Below are 13,239 nucleotides of genomic sequence, written 5' to 3' on the forward strand. Positions count from 1 at the left end.
ATATACCACGTTATCTCGAGAAAAGGTTATAGAGAGGATTGGTTTAAAATTCTTTAAGGAGGACCTCTATTTGATCTTCGATCTTACGCGATGTGAAAGTTGATAGGTGTCTTTATTCAGTTTCGTGGAACAGTGTGATTATGAAGGCAAACGACTTCATCCTTTAGATACCATTGAAACCTAACGAGCTGTATAAGTTAGGCAGTCGATAGAAATATTAGCGTATTAAGCATTAATATTCCCTGAAGCGTTTGGAAACGTGATCGCCCAATTGCTTAGTGTAATGTATGTATTACTAGCGAGGCTGTGAATAGCAGGTTAACTTCAGGAGAATCGCTACTTTAGACGGTACAGAATAATGGCAACGTGCTACTATATATTTGCTGTAATGGACAGTATAAGTACCTTTTCAGCTGTTATCTTTCTTACATGCCTCTCGAAAAGTTACGAAAGAACAGTAATAAATTCCTAACGCAAGTAATATCGAGGTATTAAAAATGTGGATGCTGCACATTCTTCACAAAATCTAGGGAGAGGTCAAAAGAAGGAATGTACTAGGGTTAACATTCTTCTGATTCATTGAAAGATAAGTACACCTAATCTTCCAATTCTCTAATACAAGGATTAGGGGAAGATAATCCTCCTTAACGCTTAGTTTCTATTCCTCCTCGCACATCCAGAATATTCAATCATCCCCACCCTCTGCTAATATTTCACGAATAGCAATAGATGTCTCCATACCTAGCAATCGAAAGAGAACAAGTTATCCACTTCCCTCGTTAACGCAACACAGACCTCAACATCCCAGGCCCCACAATAGCCAACATTACCACTGACACACCGACAATCAGCAGTTCGATTTAAACAATTCCTGGCCCATCATAGGTCAAAGTTGAGTCTCGCGAGCAGTTAGAGGGCACGATGTCTTTGTAGAATAGACGAGGCAGGGCAGAGGCGTGCACCGTGAATGGAGAGGTAGCAGGAGGTGCAATTATGGGTTATTCAGGTCTCGCCACGGGGTACTCGGGGTGCCGTCACCATGGAACTTTTCGTGCGTACGTGGGTATACCTGGCGCCTTTTCTCGGCCCCTTTTTACGTTCGCGACACGGGGTGAACGCGCTGCGAAAAGGGAGAGGAAGGTAGAGCGGAGCTAACGTGAACAGGTCAAAGGAAGAGGGCGAAAGAAGGGAGGAAAACGCGCGAGGACGTCTCTGCGGGGATCCCCGCGCGCTCTGCCACTTATGGGAACGTGATACAGGGAGCTTTTCGTCGGATGCTCTCTTGCGTTTTCGCATTGTTGCGCAACCACGTCGTCCTTCTTTCGCGTCCTCTGTGCTCTCCTTTCTCCCTTTTCACCCCGCTCTCCTCTTTCTTTCTCGTCGCGTCTCGCTGCCTCTCCTCGACAATGGGAATCGACGTCAATGGCGAGGCTTTGTGCCTCGTTTCTTTGGCTTCCGACTCGACCCGCGAGACATCGGAAATTCGGCCTCCGGAAATAGAAGCTTTCCTACGTCACTTTGATCCGTTTGACGATGTCGGTTCGCGCGTGGGTGGGCCACTGTTCGATTTCATTCTAAGGAATTATTCATAGACCTCAATTAACACAATGATGGCCGTCGCTTTGTTGAAGGTGAAATTTCGAACATTATACTCATCTATGTTTTGAACCTAATTTTACAGTGTTGAATATGATATTGTGTTATTATTGTACCTCAGTTTCTGTATTAAGTTTCTGCTTTCATCTATCTATGCTAGATCTATGGAAAATATTTTTAAACTCGTGTTTATTGAAATGGAAGATGTAATGAGTAGAGTCCATTGGCACGCGCCGAAGGAATCATTCTTAATCAAGCTACTCGATCATGTATATTACTGAGCAAGTTGTCAGCGGGAAGATCGAACGGTTGATTTCACGGTTGCCGAAAGGGAGGGGGGAGGGTCGGTGATCATCTCTGGACGTCACATTACGATGTCAACGACTCCTTCCTGGACCACAAACCGTCTCGACCGTGTGTCCAGGATGAATGGTGACGCCACGGGTGGCACCCCTTCGACGAGAACCGCGTACAACTGCTGAAAATGTGTCAATTTCGTTCCAATGATTCAATGTCGAGAGGGAACGTCATTTCAGGGTCGCGTTTGGGTTGCTTGGAAATACATCTCGCTGAGAAACGAAGACAATCTTATTCTTACCTCTTTAATATTACATAAGTTGCATATTATTTAATTTTAATTCAAATGACAAAGCTCATAATCTGGTTACAGTAGGTCACTTGAAAAAATTATAGTATTTTTTAGAATGAAATTCAAAGTAAAGTCCCTTCTTCCTACTATTTTGTTTTGGTTAGGAAATAAATCTGACAATTTCGAGTGACCCACTTTTCGAACAAATTTAAGAATAAAAGCAGTTTGAAAGTAGACGCGTTCAATGTGGCGCCTGTCAGGAAAGTCACATGTCCGTTATGAACGCTTTTCCAGGAAGCCTCGGCGGTTCCTGCATCGCGGCGTGACGGACAGTTATTATTATTATTTTTTTCCTGGAAGTGCCCTTGAGTCACGGAAGCGTCTCGACACGAAGAGCAGAAGGGTTTTCCACGATCACACGTGCGAGGCTCGTAGGAAATGTCCCACGTCAGTCAGGGGAGAAGAAGGGAAATGTCTTGCACGGAACAAACGTCTTGGTGACCAAGGACGGGCCGAAAATCTGGCGGACACTCGCATTATTTTAGGGCGCGAGGCTCTGTTTTTCCGAAAAGTCCTTGGCGGTCTGTAAAAACAAGATGTTCTTTGTCCTCTCGCGCCGTACGATCCTCCTCCAAGGTCTAAGTACTGGAAAAATACACCGTCTGACTACAAACTAAATAGGACAAATGAGCCTATTCGATTTATCACACGACTTTATTGGTTCTCTTTTGTTTCGTGAATATTTACTGTGTTTTTTCTATTATATTCTATCATATACGAAACGTATCGCTATGCATCGATGACAAATAAAAGACATGGGACCCGTACTTTGTATGACAAAATGGGATTGAGAATTATTTTAGTTGCGTTAGGTGATCGTTCAGATGACAAATTGATCAAATTTGTAGAAGAGAACCCAAAGGAATATCAACATATGAGGAAATAATAGACAGGCATCTATATTTTAAAATGATTTCTTTTCTTAAAATATTGAATTCTTGACCGAGAACTTAAAATTCGACAAATAGAACAGAATTTTATTGGATATTTTATGACAGGAGACAGGTGTCTCTAATTAAACATGTGACTCTCCTATAGAATTGAAATTTGTACAAGAAGCAGAGTCGATCAATTCAGCTTCTAAAAGGTGTATATGTACAATGTAATATCTAATTTAATATCTAATATTTATTCTGGATAGTACGGTAGTTGATCATGTCGTCTGATCGTCCAGAATCCAATTACAAGCATTTCATTTAGACACCTAAATTTGCAATTAGTATTTCAGCCTCGGCATTTATTAACCAACGACAAGCAAGAAATGGACATTCATCGTATCGGAGTCGTGCCCTTTGCAGCCATATTAATCCATGAAATATTAATTAAAAAAAAATCCCACGCTCCTATTTGATAACAGTTTTTGCTTATTATACGAGCCATCTAGTTTTATCAGCCGTGCATAGTGTTCCTAGCCTTTCATTACGCCTATAAAAGGTGTCAATCAACCGGCGCAAATGCAAAGCGTTTTATCCACGCAGTCAATAATCGAAGTATGCCTCGAGGGTGCAGACTTCCGAGATTACATAACGGGCATTCAACGAATACATCAGCCGAAAACATTTGTATGCACAGCGCGGCATTATTCCTATACCGACGCATATCACGCGCCGGTAATAACATCGTGTTTCGATTTGCGTGTCGCGTAAATGGAAAACGGTTATTAACCATCGACTTCTTCGCTTCGAGCGAGTTCGGCTTAGGCGAAGGTGAAAAATCGATTTATGGCAGTCGCATGTTTATGAACGCCTCCGCGTAAGAAGGAAGACAGACGGTACTTAATAACAGAAGTTGGATAAAGTTTCACGGGCAATATACCACTAGCACGCTCGAATTCTATACCTCGTGCGTAGATACGCCGTAACGACCCGTTTTATTCGCCAGTTGAAAAAGTCTAGCGAGATTAAGGGAACGCATGAAAAGTTAAGAAGCAAAAACGGTGAAAAAAGAGAAGAAGGAAACAAACGGCAGAAAAAGCTCCCAAGGAAACAGATTCCATACTCGAATATCCATCGATAAAATTTAACGACGCGCAATCGATATTTCACCTCTAATAATTCCATGCGATTCGATCCCCCGTCGACTGTTCGACTCTCCGACTCCCCGTAACGAACAGGCTCTCGATCGATCACCGAATCGCCGGGCGGCAGTCGACGTCGGCGCCGTCGCGGGGCGAGCGCGAATTCCATCGTTCGTGCATCGTCGCGCGAGATTATTCATAGAGGGACAATTAAATGGCCGGCCAATCCTAGAATTTAACGAGCAACGGTGGAAAGAACCGGCGTCCGTCTCGGGATGGATTTGTCGGATTCGGTTGCGCATCTCCTCGACCACACTCGCAACATAGAGAAAGAACCGCGTACGAGTCGGGGGTGTAATGAGGCTTATTTATCGCGGCGCGAGCCTCGTCCAATCGCGGCGCGGGATGGTGGTCGCGGGCATGCCCAGCAGCCAATGGCCACGCGAGCCGAGGAGCTGTCAGCTGGGCCACGCCCCGGCCAATCGGCGCTCGGCTGCGCATGACAGAGTGCCTCGGCCGAGGAGCACGTCGGAGCGGCAGTCCCTTCTGGTGCGTGCGTAGGAGAACGTCTCTCTTTCGCGCGGTCACGAGAGAGAGGGAGTGAAAATCTGACGTTTCGTTATCACCGATCGAGGGCAGCCCTCGCTCGACACACACGCGTTTAGTTCCCATCGAGGTGGCGAGCAACCTCGCCGTCTAACGACGACCAGTGTCTGCTCGAGTGCGGTACCAGACGCGCGGTGCATCCGTTCTGCGAAGTGGCATCGGTGGTGTCGCGGGTGTTCCGATCGGACGATAAACAGTGGACAGAATTCTCCCTGTGCCTCGATAGAGAAAGAATCGAGGGAGAACTCGGGGACAGAGAAAACGGACTATTTAACACGCGCCTAATAATAGCTGGTGCGCGTTCGAACGCGAGTATACTAAGCGCCTATAAATACACACCTACCACGGGCCGCGGAAACACGAGCCCGTGGATTTCACGGTGCAACCTGCCACGAGGAGATAGAAAAGACGCGGAGCCCTGCAGGGAAAAGGGGGAGGAATAATCTTCGAAGGAGGGCGCACCTGGCGCTCTAAGAGAAACTTGCCATAATCGGATCTAGTCGGAGGCAGTAACGCAAGATAATCGCGCGACACGCGGCCCGCGAAACGGAGACGTCTAGCGAGCGAGAGGGACAGAGAAGGGAGAGATCGGAGGCAAATCGTGCACCGGCTGCGCTGGTGGTACCAGTCTGAAAGCAGATTAGAGAATAACCGCAGCTGGAGCGAGATTTTATTATTCCACGGGGGTATACCCTTCCTTTCGATCGAGTAACACGAGAAACATCCCGTCGCGGAGTCGGAGCCTGCAGCAACTCTACCGACGCGCTTGGCCTAAAAATACACCTCTTTCCTGCATATTCCGCCGCCGTTTACAGCCGAACGAAAATCTTGTTCGCTCCTTGCTTTCTCTACCGTCTTCCCTCCGTCTACGATCCCATCCACTCTCCCATCCGCTCTCCCACCTGCGAGCTAAACACCGTCGTGTCACCGACAACCAAATCCTCCGAGAAGAAAAGAATTCCGCTTCCCTTGAATCGTCGCGCCCATTCAAATAACATGCCTCGAAGACAGTGGTGCGCGAGACAGTACCGTGGATGACCGACAGAGGTATGAGGATCATCGTGGCCGAGTCAGCTTGTCCCAGTAGCGGCTCGTACGTGGCTAGATACCCGCCGTCGCGTCGGATCGACTCGCGAGAGGACCAGGCCCCGTCGGTGCGCGGATTCGTCGCGAGGAGTCCTGGCTTCTCGTCGCGTGGTGAGCAACCGGAACACGAAGCGGTATAGTGAGTGAGACGAAGTGCCGAGGGTCGAGGAAGTGCGTTCCACGGTGGAGGGTGGAGGGAACGGCGTGCAGGGGGTCGCTGCCGTGGGCCCCGGAGATGACGCGATGATGGCCTACGGAGGAACCACCGCCGGAAACGGGGGCGCGATGGGACCTTCCTCCGCCGGCGCGGACGTTCTGGGATCGACGGGGGATTACAGCCCGCAGGGGACGCCGACGCCCCTGACGGGCCACTCGACGGGGCCCGTCGAGGCGAGCACGTACGGGCCCGCCGCTGGGCCCACCAGCTACAGCCCGCAGGACAGCCCAGCGAGCTCCGCCGCCGGCGGCGGAAACGGTAGCAACGGACAGCTGCCGAGCTTTGGGTTCACACAGGAACAAGTTGCCTGCGTTTGCGAGGTAAGTTTTGGAGAGTGCTGTTGCTTTCGCTTTTCAGGATTATGGGCTTTTGTTTTTGAGGCTTTTCCCGCGTTTTCGATGGACGAGTAATCGGGAATTGAGGAAATGTTGGAGTGACTGGTGGGGTCGGGCTTGGGAAGGTGTTTGACAGTCAACGTGTTGGGAAGTGGTCATGCTGTGTTATCAGCAAAGATTACTCTAAGAGTGGCATCGAGTATATTTCAAACGTAGAAGTGACAGGTTCAATATGCTGATTATATCTGAGGAATAGGAATGTTACTTGTAAATTATGTAGTATGAGGGAATACTATGTGTTGAAGCTGTCATTTTGTATGTTTGAAATTTGCTCGGTGGCTGTTGATCGGAGGTGATGAGTGAGCGTGACTGCTCCCTTAATCGTTCAGTTGTTGTAGGAGGTAGTCTGTTTGTTTTTCAGTTTTGCAAGTGAAAATCAGTCGAATATTTTGACAACCTCAAAAAACTATAAATACTTGTAATTTAGAAATTTTGTACTAGAATAAACAATATTCCTTCGACATAGTGGATAACTAAATATCTAATACAGAAATACGAAGATGATTCACATCTATCTGCATCACCAATTTCTGTTTCATCAACGCAAGCATTCAAATTTTCAAAAATTCAAATTCTCAGACATCTTGCAATATTTAAATATTCAAATTCTCAAATTTGCCAATAGGTATTCAAATATTTGAATTTCAAAAACTTCTTTATTTCTCTCAATTTCTGAGTCCCGATTCTTAGAACAGAATCCAACTTCCTTACGCTGACACAACCTAAAGTCTTAACTATAACTAAAAACACCTGTAGGTAGTATCAATTCTTCAGTAATCCCTTCCACAACAACTGAGCAATTTGAATCGATAATTTCAAATAACCCCGCGATCTTCTATCAAGACACTGTTATAAATTGGAAAACTAATCGATCATATTCGAAGCGAAATTTTCGATTACTCGTACAGCCCCGTTTGCATCGATCGATTATTCGAATCGATTTCTCGCGCGCGGTGCTGCTTGGCACGATCCGACGGAAAACTGTGCGCTAACAAACTGAAACATTCTATACCGTTTCGTTTCCAATACTAAACGGAATACACACGCTTAAGCGGATATGCTTTTTGTCGATCTATCTGCGAATAAAATGGTCACATTGGAAACGCAGATAAAATTACCCGAGAAGCACCACTTAACATCTTGGCTACCGTGGATGAGCGTCGGTGAGACACTTAACAGCACCCTTAACTGTAATTTATGCACCTCGCGACGCGATGACGAAATTGGCCCTGAAACGTCCTGTACGCCCCGGTAGGATGTATCGTGCACAACATTGTACAGCACCGCGCGCCAAGATTCACTTGCGTGTGTCACGCGGCTAATGGAGTTCATGCGTTTTTACTGCGACCATAAATTGTTTTGTGTGCGACGTTTACGCTCCCCGCGACGGTGCCACCCTGGAATTAGTTTTCTTGCGCCTCGAACGCTATATTCTGGACACCATCCTGCGTCGAAGAGTAATATCAGAATTCAGGTCCCGAACCTCTCGAGTACGTCCGAAGACAGGCCTTCTCGACGAGGCGAAAGAATACGAATTCGAGAAGCGAGTTAAGAAACTGAGACGGAGATTTAATAACACAAAGATGGTAATTCGCGAGGAGCGTCCACATCCGCGCACGTTTCCCACACACACACGCTATGCATACGGCTAGACGTTTAACTCCTTGCCCACGTCACATGGATATGCCCCGTAATTTACGGCAGCGCCTCGCGTTTTCGATGAACCACCGCGTGCCGTCGGGATGGAATCGTTTAACGGGTAATTACGCTCGGGTCATAATAAGGCGGCTCGGGAGCGAGCGAGTGGCTCCGAGGCCGTTTACGATCGTGCCTCCCAATGCTTCGAACTATCGTTTCAATCGCGCTACGGCCGCTTGACATTTAGGGGTACTTGTCCACTTCAGAGGAGAACTATCGCGAGCTACTCTGGGGAGGCAAGTTTGTTGATGCTCAGTGTTTTCTGAATGTAGACTTTCGTTTAGGAGTTTATGACATGGGATACGCTTTTCAGATTAATTCGTGTTTCTGTGCGAAGGATTTGCTCTTGTTAGAGTTCTGAGAGATAGGAGATAGTACTGTGTACTTTGTTTTCAGTAAGTTGAAGGCGTACTGTACCAATGAGTTTACAACAAGGAAGTATTGGGTAGTTAGTTACCGACGATTAGGTAACGGTTATTTGTATCGTATCGTAAAAGCAGTGCTAGGTGACTATTTAGTAAACTATGATTCCTTTTAGAAAGAAACAAATTAAGTATACGAGGTGATTTCCTAGGAGTTATGCTTCCTGTACTTTCTATTGGAAAAAGTTATATTAATAATAATAGCAAACACATAACATTTGGAGATACAGTATAATTGGTTTAGACACTCTTTTTCTTCATAAGGAGTAATTAGATATTTAGTCTTTTTATTGGATCACATTTTTGCATCCATGTTGTAGATACTGTGTCATACCCACACAGTTCTCTTTTCCATAGAATCTGTGTTGATATTTGACATATCTAGTAGGTACTTGTCTTCCTAGAGAAGAATTTACACATGTCCTTCTGTGATTTCACTCTTTCACTTGTTCTCCTAGATTTTTAGTTCTTTTTTGTGCTGTAGAAATTTACTGCATGCAGGTACATACCTATACAATGAAATTGTACTCTCCAGAGGAACTTTCGATAGTTGTACTCTCAACTGGACACGTACCCTCACGCTTACCAAATAATCTGATCAGTCAAGTGGCCCTTGTTCCAGAAAACCGCGAAACCTTTAAGAGCTGCACACACGATGTGACCAGGCTCGAGACTTGCTGCATGAATCGGTATCATTGAGCCTTGGAAGACATGAGACCACCCTTTCCTCTGTATCGCCAAGCTAGACATTTAGTGATATATCAGTGACATAACTGCAATTCTCTGACATATTTTGACAGTGACATGAACACAGATTAATACGTCATCGGTTGCACGAAGGAGATCTCGTCGCTGCAGTGCAGGTATTGCAACAGCGAAATTACATCGAAAATCGAGACGGACATCGAGACATGAAACGCCGCTACTAACACCAGAAAGGTCAAACACATGTTTATTTATACTATTACAAGAGTTACATATAACAAAACACTGGATTTAGATAAGAAAAGTAGAAAATGTTTAGTCTGATGATCCAGAGGAAAGGAGGGTCTCATGTCTTCTAAGATTCAATGATACCAACTCAACAGGCAAGCCTCGAGCCTAAGTGCATAATGTATGGAGACATTAACAGGCCTGAGTTGAACAGAATCAGTAAGAGTCAACGTTGTAGATCTAACAAAGCTGCTCTCACTGTAACCAAGCTACCTTTATCAATTTTACAAACGTCTGTAACACATCCTACGAAAGTCTACATCGCTTAAGACTGTAGTCAGACTGGATACATTTTCTGGCGAACTGATATTCTGACGAATACGTCTGAACTGTTTATCGTATAAGTGAGACAAGTTCAGATATATTTGTCACAGCATCAGTTCGTCAAAGAACGCATCCACTCTAACCACAGCCTAAACCTACTTAGGAGACTTCTGCAAGGTCTGTTCAACCATCTTTTCCATACACGAAACCTCACACTTACCAAACAATCCGACCAGTCAAGTGGCCCTACTTTCATTAACCCACGGAACTCTTCTCGAGAGAACTGTTAAGAACTGTTCCCCGTGGCGGTGCACGGTGTCGATACGCGAGAATCCCGTGAGACGTGGGCACTAGTTGTCTTGTATCATCCGAAACGAGCGTCGACTTAAAGGTCGAGGAAGAACGCGTTGTCCTACGCTTTTTTTTGCGTTCGCCGGGTGCCCGAGCGTCGCTCCTGCTGCTACCTGTTTCCAGAGAGCCTCGAAGACAAATCGAACCCCTCGAGCGGCACTCGTACTGAAACGCGCGATGGGAAACGGGACATGAGGTCCTCGGACCGCTCGAGCACGCGTCGGCTTGATTTGTCGTCGGCCGATCGAGAGCTCCGCGCTGTCGTTGGAGGCCCCCGATCGCGATCTCTCTGTCGTCCATTTCTCTCGAGGCTTTCGACGAGCTTCATTCCTCGTTACGCGCGGCGATTTCGCGCCCATCGTGATTAATTGCTCGTCAGAGGGGCGCGTGAAAATTGGATGGCACCCGGCGACGCGATGAAGAAGTAACCGTGGCAGGTGCGCGAGACTCGTACCACCTAATGGCGGATCGCCCTCGATAATTTCGATATTATGGAGAGACAGTAATGAGGGGAGGCTTCCTTGAGTCTGCAACTCGGTACCTGTTCAATCTGAGATGGTTTTTTTTTTGCGCAACAAATTTTCTGTGAATCTCTATTGTAATCATTTTCTTTAAGATGCGTGAGAAATGTAGGTTTGAGGAACTCCCCTGTAAGCTAACGCGTGTGGACTCAGGGCTCATTGTTAGTGGGTATTCTTAGGGTTAACCTTTCAAGGACGCAGCACTTTTAACTGTAGAAACGCTGTGCGAGCGGGAATGAAAGATACTCTATTAGAAAGCTCGGGGTTTTTAAGTTAGACAGTAGGTAAGAATTATTCAAAAATTATTTAGAAAAATTCTTCTGATCGAAACCGTGGTACAGTGCATCCTATGACATTAGATATAGCATTTTTGATAATAGCACCTGTTAGAAAAAATGAGGATCCAGAATACCTACAGAGCCCGTTGTTGAGGGGTTAACAGACTTCAACAATTTTTTTTTCATCTTTTTTTATACATGAAAAAGTGTTACGAGTCTCGCGTCGAGGATACTGAAGTAGCGAGAAGGGCAGTTTCGAGAGCTGCGCGAAACGCACCCTTTTCGAGTAACGATATCTCAGAGTCGAGCGACAATATACAAGATACACTAGAATAAGAGGAGATCGGGATGAGTTCTGCCGACTAACAGTGTGCCCCCCCTGTCTATCGTCTTCAAGGCGATGGTGTCGTCTGTCCAGGTTCTCCAGCAGGCAGGCTCCGTGGAGAGGCTCGGCAGGTTCTTGTGGTCCCTGCCGGCGTGCACCAGGCTGCACCGACACGAGAGCGTGCTGAAGGCGAAGGCGATCGTCGCCTTCCATCGGGGCCACTTCAAAGAGCTCTACAGGATCCTCGAGAGCCACACGTTCAGCTTGCACAATCACCAGAAACTGCAGGCCCTCTGGCTCAAGGCCCATTATATCGAGGCCGAGAGACTGAGGGGAAGGCCTCTTGGTGCAGTCGGTTAGTATCAATTTTGGAAAATTATATTCTTAACTCGTTAAGGACCAAGTAGTGAAAAGCAATTATTACACATAAGGCTGTGCATTCTTTGCAAGATTGCAATATTGCACAGGGTGTTTTTAATGATACATTGCGGATGAACCAAGAAACTGAAGTCGATGAATTGAGAGAACAGAATTAGTAATAAAATGTTGCATTAAGGAGATGTTGGTGCTTAAGGGGTTGTGGTGGGATTTTCTGTAAGGCAATTAACGCTGCATTTGTTTAACACATACGGAAAGTAGATTATATGTTACATATGTACAGAAAAAAATTGTATGTATTCGGATGTTCTTCTCGACTTCTCTTGGAAATTCCTCCTTATGGTACCAAAGAATGTGTTCATTCTTCCGAGTTTCTAAACTGAAATCGCGTTATTTCGTCGTGAAATGTGGGTAAAGCTTAGTTCTAGTTGATATAATTGGAAGATTTCGAGCGGATTTAGGCTTCGATGCAGTGGCTGATAACTTGACAAGTGCTGTAGCATGGAAGACAGCTGTACTGCATTGGACGCCATATTGGTTGTCGGTGTCCGTCGCTGTTAATTTCAAGCGATGTGTTTCTAATATATGGCCGTTTAAATTCGTGTAATTTGCGGTCCTGATTGGCAGATGACGTGTGGGAAACCAGTAACAGGGTATTAATTAGTATTATTGAATTTAATCTCTTGTTTAGTGGCGCAATGCATTGCGTAATTTGACGAGAGTGACATGCAGCGGGGTTGTAACTACGTTCAATATTTTATACAAATTTCTGATCTTCCACTTGTGTTAACTGGCGTAGTACCGTGTCATCTACTTTATTTTAACAATTTAAAAATTGTCTATCTCTGAATTTAAAAATATAATAAGTATATAGTTATTCAGCATCATAGGATCGCGTCACGTGATGATAACAGTCTCTTCGCGATGAAATAATCTTCCGTGAGCAGTAATTTCACGCGAAGCCTGCCAGTTTTATTTCTGTCGTGCGTTGTAAACACGAGGACAGCGAGTTTAACGAGCTGACATTCTAATTAGATCTTTCCATTTAGTTTTGCGAACCAATTCGTGTCATCCGATCTCTCACGCGCTCTAAAATCAGACAGTGAGGAGAGAAACCTTTGCTCGACATACTGAGTGCAACGATTTCTGGTCGATCTGAAAGCTAAGCTTCTCAGAAATCTGGATCAAAAACGTTTGTGTATGATTCAATAGCAAAATTTCCTTAATTGTCATTACTCTTTACTTTAAACGACAGTGTCACAATTTTTCGATCTATTTTCCTCGTTTCTTAATTTCTAAATCGGTAGACAGTCGCCTTGAGGAAAAACATGGAACAATGCAGCAGCATTTGTATCTCGATCGACCGACAGAAATAAAATGGAGTTCGTTGCGTGCACTGTGTTGCGCTGCTTCAAAAATATCGCACCGTAATTTGGGACCTCA

At 45.5% G+C, this 13,239-nt stretch overlaps 1 protein-coding gene across 3 annotated transcripts in view; it reads left to right on the forward strand.

Moving 5' to 3' along the window:
• The first annotated feature begins 6,180 nt into the window (after positions 1-6,180).
• Positions 6,181-13,239, forward strand: part of So (SIX homeobox 1 protein sine oculis) — a 34,083-nt gene continuing 27,024 nt past the window's right edge. For 2 of the 3 annotated variants that reach the window (XM_076378151.1, XM_076378152.1), the window contains exons 1-2: positions 6,181-6,491; positions 11,512-11,773. In XM_076378151.1, coding sequence (XP_076234266.1) covers positions 6,198-6,491; positions 11,512-11,773 — 556 coding nt within the window. In that variant the 5' untranslated portion in view covers positions 6,181-6,197. Of the gene's footprint in view, positions 6,492-11,490; positions 11,774-13,239 lie in introns of all 3 variants that reach the window. The other variant, XM_076378150.1, reaches the window with a different exon arrangement.

This window comes from Calliopsis andreniformis, chromosome 5, assembly GCF_051401765.1.
Source record: "Calliopsis andreniformis isolate RMS-2024a chromosome 5, iyCalAndr_principal, whole genome shotgun sequence".
NCBI classification, from domain to species: Eukaryota; Metazoa; Arthropoda; class Insecta; order Hymenoptera; family Andrenidae; genus Calliopsis; species Calliopsis andreniformis.